Source organism: Centropristis striata, chromosome 20 (assembly GCF_030273125.1).
Source record: "Centropristis striata isolate RG_2023a ecotype Rhode Island chromosome 20, C.striata_1.0, whole genome shotgun sequence".
NCBI lineage: Eukaryota > Metazoa > Chordata > Actinopteri > Perciformes > Serranidae > Centropristis > Centropristis striata.
The window spans coordinates 4,756,913-4,775,219 of record NC_081536.1 but is presented as its reverse complement, the minus strand read 5'-3'; the positions used below and the strand labels follow the sequence as shown (position 1 = coordinate 4,775,219).

The 18,307-nt window shown below is 35.9% G+C and overlaps 1 protein-coding gene across 1 annotated transcript in view; it reads left to right on the top strand.

The window, feature by feature from the left end:
- pik3ap1 (phosphoinositide-3-kinase adaptor protein 1) overlaps positions 1-18,307 on the top strand; it is a 62,538-nt gene that overhangs the window by 3,515 nt on the left and 40,716 nt on the right. Inside the window, exons 2-3 of the mRNA XM_059359775.1 lie at positions 728-833; positions 10,510-10,564. Of these exons, the coding sequence (XP_059215758.1) occupies positions 804-833; positions 10,510-10,564 (85 nt within the window). The 5' untranslated portion in view covers positions 728-803. The remainder of the gene's footprint in view (positions 1-727; positions 834-10,509; positions 10,565-18,307) is intronic.

Here is an 18,307-nt window from a genome sequence, read left to right as displayed (position 1 = left end):
GCCTGTTGCTGCTGACTTATGGATCTGTCAGTTTAGCGCAGCACACTTCGTGACAGTGTGGATAATTTGCAATTGTGAGTGATGAAGTAACACATACGGGGGGTCATACATTTTAATGTTACATGTTCGCTCTGGATAATTCCGTCATACCATTCTCCTGCATCTCTTTCTTTGGACTTACCTGTCACCCAAAAGCACTTATCACAGCAGTGGCGATGAGTTGTGTTTGAACTGTTTTACAATATTGATTTGGAGGCATGACATTTTAATTAATACTGGGTGTTAGCTGTCATATAGGCAGCCAGCCTCATTGGGTAGAATATGAGACAGGCGAGGTGGGGGCAGTGAAGATAAGACTAAAGCACTTACTGTGAAAAGGCTGTAAAAAGGGATCAATGTGGAGGGAGAGAGACAGTCATGGGCTGAATTTAAGGTGGGAAAAAAACAGTAATATCTGCGCTCACTGTATTTCTGTCAAGGTCTATTCTCTGGCCGATAACACAAATCACTGAGACACAGCGTGGCCCGTGTCTTCCACAGGTTGCAGAGTACATCATGTTATTGGGAGTCTGTGTTGCCAGCGTGCTAAGAGACAACCAGGGGGGAAATTAGGTAACTTTGTAGCACTCCATTGAACAGCAATAAGCTTTTAGGGCTTAGCGAGCATAAACACATTAAACTGATGAGATTCATCAGCACTCTTGTGTCAAATCTATTGTGCCCACAGGCAGAGCTCAGCGGCAGCAAACTGCAGATAGAGAGAGAGAGACGGGTTGGAGACAAACCAGTCCTGTGTCCTCTGGATGTTTCCTGGTTTACCCACACTGACGCAGGTGATGTATTAGCTAAAATATGAACCTCAGAATTTTGATTTTTGCTGTACTATTTCACCTTTTGACTCGCATAAATATTAGCCGCTTGAAATGCCTGGAACTAGCAAGAGATTTAGAACATGGCTCTAGGGATGTACCCAAATCTGAATATGTTATTCACAACAGCACACTTAATGCCACAAAAGCATATTTCTTCTACTCACAGTTGCTTGTTATTATCATAGACTGTATGTAAAGAGCTCCCCAAAAGTGAAGCCAAAACATCTCAGTCACCCCCTAGTGACTGGCTGCATTATAGGTCATAAACCCCGCCCCCTCCATGTTACTGGATTGGAAAAATCATTCAAAGTACACGTCAAAAATGTTTTTCCTAAAGGTGTTTTCTGTTCAAGTATTCATTTTTCTGATAAGTTTAGTTTTAATTTGTAATTCAATGTTTTTAATTGGGAGTGTAAGCTGTAAATGACTCACAGTTATTCAGGCTGCTGGGCTGAGTCTGGCTCCAAATGATGTCACCAGCGCAAGATGGCAGCGGCCATATCTGGGATATTCTGGCTTCACTTTTATAACTTCTTCTTTTCAGTTATCAAACATTTTTTCAGTTTCTAATAGTTTAGTGTCTAAGTGTTAAAGGGGGTGGGGGTGGAGTATTAAATATACAGTATGAGATGCAGAATTATATCTCACGACACATTATATACCAATAGTTGCCATGCCCATGAACATTAGGTTAGAAAATACCACATTTGCCCAATTTAAAAGGACTTTCGGTACACAAAGAGAGATCATTTTGTTGGATGAACAGTACAGATAGTGATATCTCTGTTCACCTTTTCATGGCTCCAAAAAATCAGTGGTTATTTTCCTAATTGAGTTATCACTCCATTTTTGATTATTGAATTAATGACTGTATTTGATGTAAGAATAATAGTAAAGAGTATTAAAAATATAGCTGATGCTGTGCTAAATTAGCTGAAGAGATAATTTACTGGAAGATATAGACTCAACAAAGAAAGCAAGCTAAACAAATGTTAGCAATCAAATATATAGCTTTTATATACAGGTAAGAAGTGGACAGCAAATTGTCTATAAAGCTTTAATGTGCATTTTGAGAGTAGATTGTGTACTGTATATGCAGTGTGCTTCCTTCATATGCCATTAAAAGCACTTTATCTAAATGTTATTGCACATGTTTATATGACAAATTAAATGATATACATATACAGTAAAATGCAAATTTGCTCTAACCTGCAAATATTTGGTATTTTTGCATGACTAAATGACTAAAATCATGAATCGAATGACTTATCCATTAATTGCATGATAACTTGAGCACAATAGATGTGTTTGTGGCCCGTGTGAAGCTGTGTTAAACCCACACGCAGCAGAGTAATTGTGGTTGTAAGTGAAAGTCTCTAAACAGCAACCTTTAAACAGGAGCACGCGAGGCATTTGTTCATTTGCAGTTAGTTCCCCATATTTGATGTTTAATTGGTGTAATCTCAGAGCTGCAAAGCTGGAGGACTTTACCCTGATAAAGTGATACATTTAAATTGAAATATTTCTTCTCAAAGGTAAGAAGGCCCTTCAACTTCATTTCACCATTTATCTGTTGTCTCTTCTTTTCCAAATCACTGTAGCCTCTTGCCTTTTGGATAGTTTCACTGGAGGCAACCAGATTGGCATGAAATTAGCTCAGTTTGAATCGTTATATGGTCCAATCAGATGAGCTGAGATTTAATCTGGGCTGGCCTGCCCTACCAGAGTCCGACCCCTCAGATGAAATGGACTACATATTCATAGGTTCTCTTGCATGGTTGATTATGACAGCATAGATGGAAGGTACAACCTTTCTTCTGTTTATCTTTATTCCATTTTTTTTCTGTGTGGGAATGAAGATTGAATTCTGAATATGAACCCCGACCCCCCTCCCAAATGAGTCAAAACCAAAAGACACAATGACATGGCACTCATCTTTCACCAGTCCAAATTAAATGATAAAAATAATCATATTTGCTAGTTCATATTTCATCCCAAGCCACAGTTTATTGTCTAATTTTTGAATACGCTCTATATTTCCAGCAACTGCAGACATATTTTGTAGCTAAAAAGTGTGCGTGCCTTTGTAGCTGTTCATTACTTTGCCTGCCATAAAATAATGCCTTGGAATAATGGGAAATATTACCTGATGAATTAATTATGATGATAGCATCTAGGGGAGGAGGCTTAAATGCCATCTTAAATTACATGCAGACATAAGAAAACTTTCAACTCGTCTCATTTACATAAAAGGAGCATACCTATGCATAAATATGAAGGCAAGTACATTCTCTGGCAGTTTATGGCCATTCATTGTAGAAATTATAAGTCACATAAATGAAAAGAAGTGTGACAAATGTTTCACCTCTACTTGTGAAATTGTGATCTTTTCTTCTTATATATGAAAAGCTTTCTGTTGTCACCTCTTGATAATACAGTGCAGGATTACTGGATGATTTTAATACTAACTAAATAATTTAATAAAAAAAACTATGTAGTATTATCTCAAAGGTTACACCCTATCAATTTAAAACTAAATTTGTTTTTACAATGAAGCTGTGGCAATTTTCCCATTATTTTATTTGAATGTCAGAAGTGATTGTCTCCTGCATTTTTAATTGACTTAATGGACAAAATGGCAATTTAAAAACAAGAAACGAAAGTGGTCAGTTCGCTGATAAGAAATGCTCAGTTGTACTGAATCAAAATACTGATGTAATTCATTGTTTTCTTTCATCATGTGCACTGGGCACCAAGGACCAATAATATATAACAAATAAAAGAGGTTTGGTAGAAGAGATTGGGGACAGGATGTGTTATCTGACGGACGGTACAGTGATTCAGTGCTTCAGACATAACTGGACTGAGCTGCAGCATTATTATTACTCAATACAATCACAATAATAATGTGTAGATATGATGTGATTGTAATGGATGCACCAAACCAAGAGAATCTTATCTTGATTTAAATATCGTCCTTTAAACATGCCTTCTTGGCCTTCATTTGCACATTAAATTATGTCTTTTTTTGTGGCAATTCTCAGCCCATATTGATCTCTTTTAACTTTCTAAACTAACTGATATATCGTTCGACCGATTATTATCAATCAATCAATCAAACTTTATTTATATAGCGCTTTTCATACATATAAATGTAACTCAAAGTGCTTAAAATTATTTAATAATTTATTTACTCAAATTATTATTGGCCGAAATTGGTCTAGCACAAGCATTTCGATAACTATTGGTATTGGCTGTCTGATACACGATTGATAATGCGGAAAACAATGCTTGGGGTGATTTAGAAAAGGTGTAAGCTCTTCATTTTATTTTTTATTAATTCTTTATTTCACTTGCCATGTTCATTTAGGTATTTTATTCGTATTTATTCCTTATTTTCTCAGTTATCATTTCTTGAATTGGTTGACAATGTATTATATTGTATGTATAATGTAAAATAATATATAATAATGTTAAATATTCATCAATGAAATTAATCATTTAAGAAAAAAGCCTTTTGAGAACCTTTGCAGAGTCATATATTTTTTTTTTCATTTCATTTTATTAATTCTTCTTTTCGAACCGAAAAAAAAATAAACAACATAAACTACAACAGCGTAGGCTAGATGCATATACATATTCATACACATACTCACATAGACACCATTAAACAGATGTACATAAACATATAAACATTTACACACATACAGTATATAAAGCCCTATACATATACATGCATCTGCCCCGTTTAAGTAATAAGATAGAAATAAGAACCAGTTAACTTAATATTCAATATCGGTGTACTATCAAAGAAAAGCTGTTACGCCATATGAGTTATTGGTACATTTTGGGCTCAAAATGTCTCGCCATGTGCTTCATTTTCAGAATTATCTGAATGCCTGCATGTATTTATTTGCAGTGCAATGCAAAAAAAAAAATCTATTTTTCCTCCTTCACATAAGAGCCCATTGCTAATTAAGCTCATGTGCACCTACAGTAAGTTCACAGGTAAGCTCTCCATCACGGCATCATGGCACAGGAGGAGGAAAAAAAGCCCCCATATTGTGGAAATCTCCTTCTCCTTAGAGAAAGAGAGGGGGAGAGAAAGTAGAGAAGGAATGCCTTGCCTTCCTCATTACACTGCTGTCATTTACTCTTCATCCCCCGTACTCTTTAGTGGCATTAAGACGGGATGTAAATTTGACAGTTAACGCTGTTAGAAAATGGCTAGTTCAAGAAGGGCAGGAATTAGAGATGGGCATTAGACGCTGATAAGCTCCTTTCCTCTGCCGCGGCGGCTGCTTAACATTCATGGGAAAGTCATCATCAAACAACGTTATCACAGCTCTGTTGACGGCTGAGGAACATCATCACTATGATAATTTTTTTTATAGCTGTGAGCCAAAAAAGCACTCTTTTATTTCAGCGGTTTGTTAATGAGATAGGAGCTTGTTGGTATGGGCAAATGCAAACTTGCCACTCTCCAGCGTTTGTTTGAGTCCCCCCAGCCTCCCCCCACATGCCTCCCACTGCACCCCCTCCACACTGTTTAATGTTGCGGGGAGGGGGGAGAGGTATTTTTATGTACTCCTTTCGAAGTGCTCTGTGTACATTGCTGAAGGAGGGCCTTTATGTGTACCTTTGCAGATCAGTCGCTCAAAGAGAGGAAAACACGGTTATATCAACAAACGCTCTCTCCTAACAGCCCTGTAGCTGGCACCTGTCACTCACCTGGGATTTAGCCATAGATCTGAATAGAGGGAGAGTGTTGATGGTTATTGAAGCTGAGCAAACTCCCACCAGCAATAGCTTGTGATCAACACTGCTTTTAACCATGAAAAGGCTTCTTAAACTGTCAGATCTTGAGGGCTCCAGTAATTACGGCTATAAATCATTTGCATTGTTTCTTCCCATTCAGTCATTACGTTGCTAACAGCTCGGTTCAGAGGTCCCTTGCACCCTAATGCCACTGGAGCAATTCACATGTGTGCTAGCTGCCAAGCTAAGCTAAGCAGCTTTCCTATGGATAGGGATGCAAACTGTGGGCTGTAGATACCAGAATCTGATTTTGGCTTTATCACTGTTTGTGTTTGTGGAGTGGGTTAAGAGAGATTTAATCTGTAGAAATCCTTACCGAGGGAGATGACAAATCATCTCTAACTTGCTCTAATTACTTCTAAAAACTTTTTGTGTGCGTTACAGTTAGCGAGCAAAGGTGGATGAGGATGATATGTAATTATACTAAAAACATTTCATTCATAATATAATTTGTTTTACAACTGGACACATGTCGATGTTAGACAATATAGCATATATATAATATTTGAATATATAATGATAAATAAAATTGTAATGATTCTAATGATTAAAGGTTCATATTCGGTAGAAAATAGATGCATCCATTCAAATGACGTACCTCCATGAATCCTGGCTATCCTTCCCTAAAATAGGACCCCATGTATCTTTTGTACAGCATCTTATTACGATGGATATGTAAGTTTGTAGTGAGCTGCGCCCTCTAGTGGCCGTCGAATTCTAAAGGACTCCGAGGCTGAATTGACGTTACGGCATGTAAATGTGAGAATAAAGAATAAAGGGTCTCCTTATGGAGGGATGGATAGGTAGGTGGGTCAAACAAAACAAGACTTTAACCCAGGATATAATATATAATATATAATATATATAATAATAACGTCTGTGCATCATGTTTTTTTTGTCATCAATGTAACTAATTTATTTCCGCTGGTCACATCGGCCATGTAACTACCTCACTCATGCATTTATTTAACTTATTTGATTACATCTTTTGTAATGCCTCACCATGTAGTTTTTAAAATGTCCCGATGTGTGCTATTGTCGTGTCTCACTTGAACTATTAGCTAAGCTGCCCCCAAGCTTCATGGTGGTTCTGCTCCGGTTCATCAGTACACTTAAACTTTCATAAAACAAGCACAAATATGGATATCTATAACGTTGAGCCTTGAGAGTAAGCCAAAATATCTGTTTCAACCTCTTGAGACTGAAAGTTCTGAGGTTAAATTAGTACATTTAAATCATTTACATTCAGGAGCATACATTATTATTGCAGTGTTGTTATTAATACGGTAGAAATATCCATATAAAAAGAAGAGCTATGGCGATGGAAGAGAAGTCAAGCACTAAACAAAGAATAAATAGCTAAACTACTACATCATGTCTTATTCGAGGTCCTGTCTCAAAGTTTATTATGTAACTTTTCCTTTCTTTAAAATGTCTAAAAACAACTAGACCTATGTTATTTATTTTGTTAAGTTGTATTATATACATATATATATAAATATATATACAGTACAGGCCAAAAGTTTGGACACACCCATCTCATTCAATGCGTTTTTCTTTATTTTCATGACTATTTACATTGTAGATTCTCACTGAAGGCATCAAAACTATGAATAAACACATATGGAATTATGTACTTAACAAAAAAAGTGTGAAATAACTGAAAACATGTCTTGTATTTTAGATTCCTCAAAGTAACCTCCCTTTGCTTACTAGAATATAAGACATGTTTTCAGTTATTTCACACTTTTTTGTTAAGTACATAATTCCACATGTGTTCATTAATAGTTTTGATGAATTTACAATGTCAATAGTCATGAAAATAAAGGAAAAACATTGAATGAGAAGGTGTGTCCAAACTTTTGGCCTGTACTGTATATATATATCTATAGATATATAGATATATATATATATATATATAGATATAGATATATATATATGAGTGGTAGAAAACTCCCATGATCCCATGATCCCAAGTTCCCAACGTCACCAAACGTCTTTTGTTATTGTTTGGATCGAATGACTCGTAGCAGCAGAAAATTACACATTGTGCTTTTAAGTATCCAGTAATTGTTTTTTATTCACATCTTTGTCTTGACTTTAGTTTTGCAACTTTCAGCACGTTTTAATTCTCGTCAACCAATGAGAAAAACAGTAGTTTTTGGTGCTTCTGGTTGAGTCTTCAGCAAAGATTTTTCTCTGGCACTCAACATGTCATAAGCAGGTAGAAGAACACACAGCAGCAAAGTGCCTGTCTCCACGATGCAGTGGAGCTCCTGGTAATCATTATGGCAGATGTAGAAAACCAGCAAAAGTCAACACTTTCTGGCATAGAATTACTCTAGACATAGAATCATGCATAAAATTTCAACATGTCAATTAAAATTCTGTGCTCTTACATACTGTAGTGTGAGGAAGTGCTTTTCACAGCTTTTTGACACAGAATCCTTAATGATGATTGCATGGCACCTCTGTTTATTGGAATTCAACAAATGAATGGATGCAAAACAACAGAAACAGGACGACGGAGCAACAACATTGTTATGTGACTTGTACCTAAAAATATGTTTTTTATGTGTATGAATTTAAAAAATGTTACTTTCTGTGTATATTATTTTATAGAACATGATGACATGGGTATGCCATTACAGTCATGGAAAAAGTATTAGACCACCCCTATTTTCTTCAGTTTCTTGTTCATTTTAATGCCTGGTACAACTAAAGGTACATTTGTTTTAGAGGTACATTTTACATGTAATGTCTTACATTTGTTTGTACAGAGGTTTTCTTTATAATGATTTTTTGTTACTATCAATAAACCCTCGAAAATGTCTAGATATCATCTCTTAAATTAAACTCTTATGAGCTATTTTTGTTGTTATCATTATATTTGTCCAAACAAATGTACCTTTAGTTGTACCAAGCATTGAAATGAACAAGAAATTGAAGGAAACAATGCTCTAATAATTTTTTCAATGACGGAATTTAAAGTATTTTTTACTGAACAGATTATATAGTTAATGCTATGACACTAAAATGAATTGTTCCACCATAAAGTCAGGAAGCCAGATGTTATTTAGACATCAACACAAATAAAAATCTGTTTGAAATAAAACAGTCGATAAACACTATATAGTACTTTGCCTTAAATTAGGGCTAGTTAACACAGTGAGCTTTGACTTATACAGCAAAGTATTAAACCTTATTAAAAGCCTTTATAGAAATGAATTGTGCACTCTAGAAAAACAAATCCACTTTATTGTTACTGTTTGTTTATTGCATATAGACTTTGTTTTATGAATTGATTGGATGGAAAACATTTGTTTTCACTATATAGAATATTTTCACTGAGCGATCGGTATGAGAACGGACAAAGCCGCAGAGTATGGTTGTGTAAGTCAGCTTGTTGTACAAGTTTGGAGTCATTTCATTCCTTGAAAAATGAGCACAATGCAAATGAATCGCAGATGTGCTGCAATCCTTTTGGATCCACAGTAATTCTGCCTTTTGAGCCGAATCCACAGCATTATCTCCACTTTGTAGTGGTCTCTGAGCCCATTGTCATGTTAGTTCAATAGTCCTCTGTACTGTAAACCACCATTGCTCTGTGTGAAGCTCTGTTATTTAGTGCCACTTTGGAGGATAGAGCTTGATCTGGTGTGTTTCTGGGCACAGAGTTCCTTTAGCGGGGTTGAGAGTCCTGAAAAGCATTGAAAATAGATGTGATCATTTACTAAAAGGATTTTTATTGCTTTGAAAATACTCTTTTCAATCAAGATGTAATTAACCCAGCAGTGATTTCATATTTTTAAGTGTTTGTTATTGTGAAACTATTCAGTTTTCTGATAAATGACCAAAATCTTCAGTAACACTTTCTATGAATCCCATGTCTATAATGCATGATAAACAAACTTAATAGTAATAGTAAAATTAGAACAATTTTCATAATTCTTTATATCAATAATCACAACACATATTACAGCATTTCATAATGACTTACAAGGCCAAGTATCACAATACTTCATAACTCACACTCACTAACATTGATTTTGCAAGACAATATCTATAATGGAATATATTCTATAGTCCTTAGCCTCCTATTCTAACCCTATAATCACACTATAATGCATTATAACACTGATTATAATGTATTACACCTATGACAATTACAATACACTATGAATCTACACAAAAAGTGACCCAAAATTATAAAGTATTATAATACTTGACCTTTTAAATCATTCTAAAATGCGATACTATTTGTGTTACAATTATTGTTATAAAGCATTATGAATATATATGAGTGCCTATCACTATAATTATACAGTGCTATGAGCAGATTGTAATGCATTATAAGTATCTGTCTAATGCATTATAGACATGGGCTTCATAGGAAGTGTTCCCTAGTCTAGCAGAAACATTTAGAGCTGTGTTGAAGGATTCTTTGTAAACTCCTCATAACTAAGCCACAGTTTGGTTTTCCTTATTTATGATAATGAAATGTAATTCCGCCCTTCATTGACATTACCATTGCTCCCATATTTCAAAAACCATTACTTAATCACATTGTCAAAATCCCCATTTCCTCTCATCAATCCTACACTGAGCTTTTTATTTGTGATCCTCTCTTTCTTTTGCCCTCACCCGTTTTATTCACTCCATTCCTCTCGTTCAGTGTTCGCTCCACATTGCTGTTTATTTCTTTGAGGATGACTGGATTACCCCTACTGAAATAGCTGTTACTCCGATTTTAGGTCATCTACCAAAATCCATTAGGGGAAAACATACAAATAACCCCACTTTTCTCTGCCATCCACAGTGGTCTGCTCCTGTTTCTCATCTTGTGGCTGCAGAGGCTTACCGTGCTATTAATAGTAGGTAATCTATCTCCTAATATATTTATGATTATTGTGTGGTGTTGGAAATAAACACTTCATGTGGTGGAAGGCTTTGGTCTGGCTTTACCACTTCTTCTTTATACTATACTAAACATTCTTGTGTCATTTTATTATCAATAACAGAGAGGCAATGAGTGAGCCAGCTGCAGCACTTACTCATAATTCATAATGTATTAATTTATAATTAGCAGGTTTAATGAAACTGATACTGCAATATTAGTTATTAGGTGTACAGTTTCAGCAGAAACAAATCCGCTCATTCAATGCAATAAAAAGTGGCCACATAAAAGAAATAAAGTGAGGAAGCAAAGAGCATTGAAGCTAACGAAGTGTATTACACACTTATTAAAGTAATTTTCACTTTGCCTCCCAGACCTGGCCAAAAACACTTTCAAATTCTCATTGTACTCCGAGGTAGGCTATGTGGAGCTTTTTTTTTTTCCTTGTTAACTTTGAAGTAAGCTCAAAAACGTATAGGTAGACAGGGGTGGCATCAAATAATCAGCAACTTCAAAAAGCATGCGGCCACTTAGCACTCCTAAAGCTAATGTCCCCGAGACATTCAGAATGGAAATTATTCAAACTCATTTAGTGGCAGCAAATTGGTCTAAGTTCAATCAGAAAACAGACTGACACTGAACAAGAAGTGCAGCCTAATTATACTTGTTTGTCAAATGAAAATTTCATTTGGGCAGAAATGAAACCTTCGAGCAACTTCTTTTAAGGTGAGCTCCTAGTTGTATTATCAGCTAAATGCAGTAAAATCCATAATCATATGATGATAATGAAAATGGAGCCAATGTTAACATTCAGGCTTTCAATGCCCCGGGCACACGGCGATAAAAATTAAGTACCATAGTCCTCTGCCAGGCACGCTGACACCCGGGCTGGTCTTTAGCCTCTTAGATGCGTTTTTGCATTTTAAAAACTTTATCAAAGCACTGTTGCAATGTGGAAAATGTCAACGTGAAATGCACTGAAGGCAAATTGGAATTTCATTAATAGTAAAATTATTGCTTTTGACTGATGTATTACTATGCTTGTTAAGAGCTGGAGAGTGGAACGCTCGTCTGTCTGGTCGGCAGTCTTGCCTCTTCTTGTCCCATGCCATTTGCTGAAAGTTAGAGATCTACTTTCCAGCTGAAAAATAGCAATGAAGTTCTGAAAGTTGCAGGAAGTGAAGAATATCTCGCCGGAGACATTGATTTATAGCGTAGCACTAAATCTAAGGAGGATGCATGTGAAGATACTGGGCTTATTGAAAGAAAAAGAGACGGGACGAACAGGATAACAAAGCTTTATTGTGTTAGATAACATAATTATCTGGGTAGTATATGTGTGTCTCTGTGCTGTTACATGGAGCTGATGTGCTCCTCATGATTGACCAACAAGGTGTCTCCTCATTGTTAAGCGTGGTGACATCTAATCTTAACTATAGGCCCCAGAGATCCCACCGTGGATTGGTATCACAGGTAAATAGAGCTAACCTGGTGTGAAGGTATCACTTCACTGAGACTTGTGCTCATTCATGAAGCCGCTGGTGTTTATTGATTTACCTTGTAATCCTCTCAGTGTCAATGGCGTCAATGATGGAGGAGAAAATGGGGAACGGCGTGTCAGATGGAGGACGTTTTCTGACAGCAAAAGGAGACAACAGATTAGCTTTAATGGGAATCTGGTATTCATGTTCTCCTGTGGGGTTTGGATGTGGGGCACTGGAAAGCTAGTATTATAATGTGGTCATTTGGTATTTTTTAAGAGCCTTATCTTTCATTTTCTAAGCTAAGGACATTTTCAGTGAGAAGATGTGAGAAGAGTGAGAGAAAAAATATATATGAATTAGCATTAAAGCAAAGAAATCAGCTAAAAGACCTGGCTGATACGACATGATAGATTTATTGTACAAGTTTTGAAATACCATATTTTTTAAATTAATCTCTGAAGAGTTGAAGTGAATTGGCGTCCAAGCTGTTGTTTTCAGGTTAGAGCAGCTTTTTAAAAAAAATTTTTAAGCTAATTTAAGAAATGTTGTATGTCAGCTATAGGCAGTTCCTTGCTTTACTTTGTGTTTTAACTCAGTGAAAAAGGAACAGATTCAAAACTGTCTCAGTCCGTTTCTGTGTAACTGTACATCTGATACGTGCAGAAGCATTTGACAGCTTTATGTATATTTTATTTAACTTTATTTTAATTTATTTTCCTTTTTTCCCTCAACATTTCCTGTATATTATATCATAGTGTCACAGCAAGGATAACAGATTGTATTTCCATGTTCTCTTCGGGCTACATACAATATTACAAGACAAAAAGTAGCTTCTGTTATTGGGCTGTACACAATTGGTTTGTAATAAAGACAATGAAGCTCTCGTCAAATGAAAGAAGTATTGAAAACAACATCTCTTCCAGCTCTCTTTTCCAAATAAACATGATTGCAGTGATTTAATATTCAGGACACATATGCTGCTTATTTGCAGGTAATTGTATTGTTGTGTTAATATACAGTGTGCCTCGCAATCTAATGAAAATACAAGATACAGCAATGTGCAATGTTGTGGAAATATAAACACACATGCTATACAATTGTGGGAAAATAATGACACATGATGCATAAAACAAAATGCTAAACACAAAAACATCTATTAGCTACAATAAAAGGGTTATACATTTTGAAGCTTATATATTATAGCTCAAAGGGATTGCTCAAAGAAATACCAACAGGACCATTTTCACAAACAGCGCTGATTTAATTGATCAGCTGGTAAATTCCAGTAAGCCCTGTTGATCCTCTCATGGCATGAATTATGGTATTTTGTCTTTAGACTGTCGGTACAGATAGACCTGATCACAGATACATGCCATGGTCAGTGGACAAAGGCTTCCAGTGAAAACAACAAGATTAACTAACAGTGAGCTTTGTATTTTATTTGATTGATTGCACAGACAAAATGTGTCCATATTCTCCAGCTAAACATATTAGAAATTCTACCTCATTGAGATGAAAATCTGATAATTACTGTAAGTGTAACATAGCAGTGAGTGAAGCCCATAGCAGTACCTTTCTCCTTTAAGGTCTACATTTAAACATCACTGACAAGTTAGATAGCTACCTGGTATTCAGCTGCAGGCTTTCTGTATTTTCAAAGAATTCAAATCACACAATGTTGTCACTCTTTTCATCTAGTTTAATGACACTATTAATTGGATTTGTAATGATGTTTTAAGCAAACTTATTTCAGCAGACATCTTTCAAGCAATGGCCTTCATGATAACGATGAATAGTGCATGTCTGGCATACGGGAGCTGCGGATTAGACGCCGAGGTGTTTCATAGTATTTGTAGTGGAGCTCTGACCTCTTGTGCCTCATTGTGGAAGTGCAAAATCCTCATGCTACACTGGCACTGGTGGTAATAACAAGCTCTGTAATGCAATATCGTTGTAAGTATGCACTTTAATTTTAAAAATTAAAGCTTCTCGGAGGCCTCTTTCACAGCTGCTCCATATGTAGCGCTTTATGAACCCCTCAGGTGACTTCCAGAGAAACCGTCACAATAGTCCCTGTAGGAGCGGGCTGGGTGACATTTTGAAAAGCCCAAAGAAAATGTTCCACAAGGATCCATTTATGGGCTGTTCACAGTGGAACTGTGAAGGAAGCTTTATCAGTTTCTGAAAGGACCGGTGCTGGTTGACCCAGGCTGCTGTACCCACCTGCAATAGAGCAAATTTGGAGTCAATGTCATCATCAAATCTGCATTTAATTAACATATGTGTAGTGGTGCCCCGTGGCTCTATTGTTTCACATGGTTCATGACCTTTGCTGCCTGATATCCCCGACACAGTCTCGTCATTGCTGTCACCCTCCACTGCACACACTTCAAGCATTAAAAATTCCATAATCCTTCAACAATACTGATTTCACTCCTGTCATAAGTCACAAAGCAGCAGGATAAGTGACCTTTTGCTACCTCTCCATGTTACTGTTGCTAACTTGGACAAACAATCCCACCTGGCATCGTGCCAACCGGCAAAACAATGGGACTGTGTCACCGATAGTCTCTCAGAGGCCACAGATAACTTTTGGAGACGGACCAGTTTGATATCATCAAAAATCCACCAAAAGGACTCTAGCATGCTACAGAAGGGAAAAAAAGTCAAAGATTTCATATATAGCGGAGGACACAGTGAGGTACTAATGCTTCAGGGTGTTTCTCTCAGAGCTAAAGGAGACTGTCACCTGACCTTACCATCTGTCGATAGCAAGTAACTCAAGAAATCTGTTTAATGGAGCTTCCAGGATCAACATGAGCTAATGTGGAAAACGATGAGGAAATGTTGATTACAGCTGGTACTTTGTATCACACTGAACATCGACAACTGACCACAGTTAGTGTCGCTTTATCTTTTTATACAAAAGCACTAAAGTGGTTATACCCATTCTTTATTGTATATTATAAAAGGATATGATAAATGCAGTTGATGCTGTGTAATAGTAACAAAACAATCAATGATTACACCAAGAAAATTATGCAGAAAATATAAAATCAGGACAGTTTCATATAACAGTGTCAGTGTTAAACTATTTACACAAGAACCTGAATTAATGCATGTAATGTGCAGTTCACCAACTTTGTTTAATCTGCTATATATTCTCAAATAACCATATCAAGCTGCCTTTAAAGAACCTAAAGAAAATAATGAAATATTTCACCATAAAACATTATATATATATATATATTTATGACAGAGCTGGTAGATTTAATCCATTATCGATTATCATTTTTAGATAAATTCAAAATATTTTCTCTTAAGGCATTGGTGGTCTCTTGAAGCATTTTGTGTTTGAATTGTATAGTCTGTATCGCCAGTTACGAGTTAAGAGTCCTGAATTATGATATAATATACCACTCAAAGTACTTTTTTATTGAATGCAAAGCAGATGTTGTTTTGTGGAAAATGTGTTTTTTCACGTGGCACATTTGATATGTTGAAGGAACTTTTATTCATCTTTATTCTCCTACTGTCACCTGTGATCTGTAAATCTCAAACTACGTGTAACGCGCGTATTTAAGCCAGTACAAGGCGAGTAAGGAGATTCATGGAATCCTTCATATTGCTTTTGCTATTGTTGATTCATCTTACGAATCCATCTTTGTCAGCCCGATGAATCCTAATGAAGCAGAAATCTGTCACATTTACTCCACAATGAGGGTAGCTGGCAAACTTTCTCTGGAAAATGAAACTATTATCTTCAACTAGACACGCACAGGGCTCAATATAAATAAATAAAGTCACACTTATCTAGTGGCCAGTGTGATTACTGTAGCCAAAGCTGACATCCAAATTGACTGGCTTATCATGTCGAAGTGATTTCAGCTGAGTGGAGACTGTAGATGAAAGCGAAATGATCTTTAAATAGTAGTTAAAGATGGCTGCTCGATAAGTTGTTCCACAACAGTTTTGATCAATGAAGCATGCATTCAATATATTGCCTATTTAGATATGTGAGATAAACTTAACTGGGCCTCTAAATGATTCATAAATTATATTTCCTTCAGTACAAGGTAATGACTTTATGGCCTTGTTGAATTACCAGCGCTGGGACGTATTGAAAATGCTTCAGGAAAATTACTGGGAGCTGGAAAAGACACATTGCGAACATTAGAGAATATTTCCTGATGTCTCTTGTAGGGCTGGGCGTTAATTCAATATGATAATCTATTGCCTTTCAATGGAATTGTATCATGATGAAATTGTTTATCGTGATACACAATTATGAAGTCTAAATTGATAGATTAAATTTTAGACTGACGTTTTGTTTTTACATCACACTTAACCACTCAATTCAATTCAAAATTTGCCTTTAATAAATGAGAAAATTCTCCTGCTACTGCTTGTCAATAAAAGACGAGAAAAGCGTCATAGAAATTGCACAGTCCATTTGCCATATTTGTTGAATTAACAGTTACCTGCTATATCTCGAAATATATATATACATATATATAATTTGGAGATATGGACTGAGACATCAGGATAGATTCTGGCCATATTGCCCAACCCTATTCTCTTGTAATTTATTTTTAGCTTTAATCAGAGCTCACCATTACTGGAATTTTGGGGCAGATGTGGATACCGATATTAAGGAGTAAAAAATATTGATGTTGATATATCACTCCTATTTATATTATAATGTTTAGGCAGTTTAAGTGTGCTATAAACCTAACCAAACCTAACCCTGCCAGTTACAAGAGTCCTTTTTACTTGAATGCAAAGAAGACATTTTTTTTCTGGAAAATGTGTTTTTTATGTGGCACATTTGATATGTTGAAGGAATTTTTAATCTGTAAATCTCAAGCTGTAAAGCATGTATTTAAGCCAGTACAAGAATCACCAATTACCTGCTATATTGCGTTATATATATATATATAAAATTTGGAGATATGAAATGACGCATCAGGATTTTGGCCATATCGCCCAGCCCTAGTCTCTTGTAATTTATTCAACTATTAATCAGAGCTCACCATTACTGGAATTTCGGGGGAGGATGCGAATACTGACATTATGGATTAAAAATTGATGTTGATGTATCACTACTATTTAATGTATAGGCAGTTTAAGTGTGTGTTTTTTTGTTCCAGAATGCAAATGTTACTTTCCTTAACATCTTTACACATGTATTTTGCTACAGTGACTTTAAGTTCTTGTCGTGTGTTGAATGACACTATAGGGTTGACTCGCTTACGTCTGAGCGCTCTCTGCTGGACGAACTATGTGATGACAACATTTCTAAAATAACCAAGCATCTTTTTCTGATTTATATTCTTTTAAAAAACCTTCATATTGGTGCATATCCAACAGAATTTACACCAATACTGATATAGCCATGATAAGCCAAAATAGGCCGCCAAAATCATCATCTGTCTGATATATAGGTCTGGCTATACTTTTATTAGGGGTGTCACGATTCTCAATCAATATTTATTGAAATTAGCTTTCAATTTCGACTATCAAAATCATATGCAGAATCAACTGTTTGAATAAAAACCTTAAAATCATAACGTTAGCCTCATAGCATATTTGCCTAAGTCATATTTGAACGTTTTCGGTAAACAAGAAAAAACACAATTTTTAGTAAGCCCATTGGTATTTTTAATTGATATTGTAACAGTAAGTTCAAATAGAAGTGTGAACAAGTTTGCATAAAAAATTAAACACATCGATTTCATAACAGATAAAAGTGACTTAGGCAGAATATGCCCTGACTAAGGCAATTTTTCTCTTTCATATAAATAATGTAGTTTGGTTTGTATGTAGCGGCAAAAATGCCTAAATCAAAGAGATGACTAAGGCAGAAAGTGATTTTGGACTCTAACATGTGTTCTGATAGGTTGAGAACATAGGCAATAAGGCAGAAAGATGCAGCAGTGGTAGGAGAGTAAAGGTAGGCAGATATCACAATTTGGCCAAAAAATGACTTAGGCAATTATGCTATGAGGCTAACGATAAAGTAAAAATCGAATCGGGGACTTGGAAAAGATACATTCATACACATACCAACCTGGTCTCACAGAAATCCGTGAAATAGCCACGGATTTCGCTTAACTCAAAATCCGTGGAATAGCCACGGAATCGCTCAAATTTCCGTGAAACTGACACGGATTTCGCTACAATGCAAGTTAATGACAGTCATATCCCGTGGCTATTGGTTTGTTCCAAGTCACGTG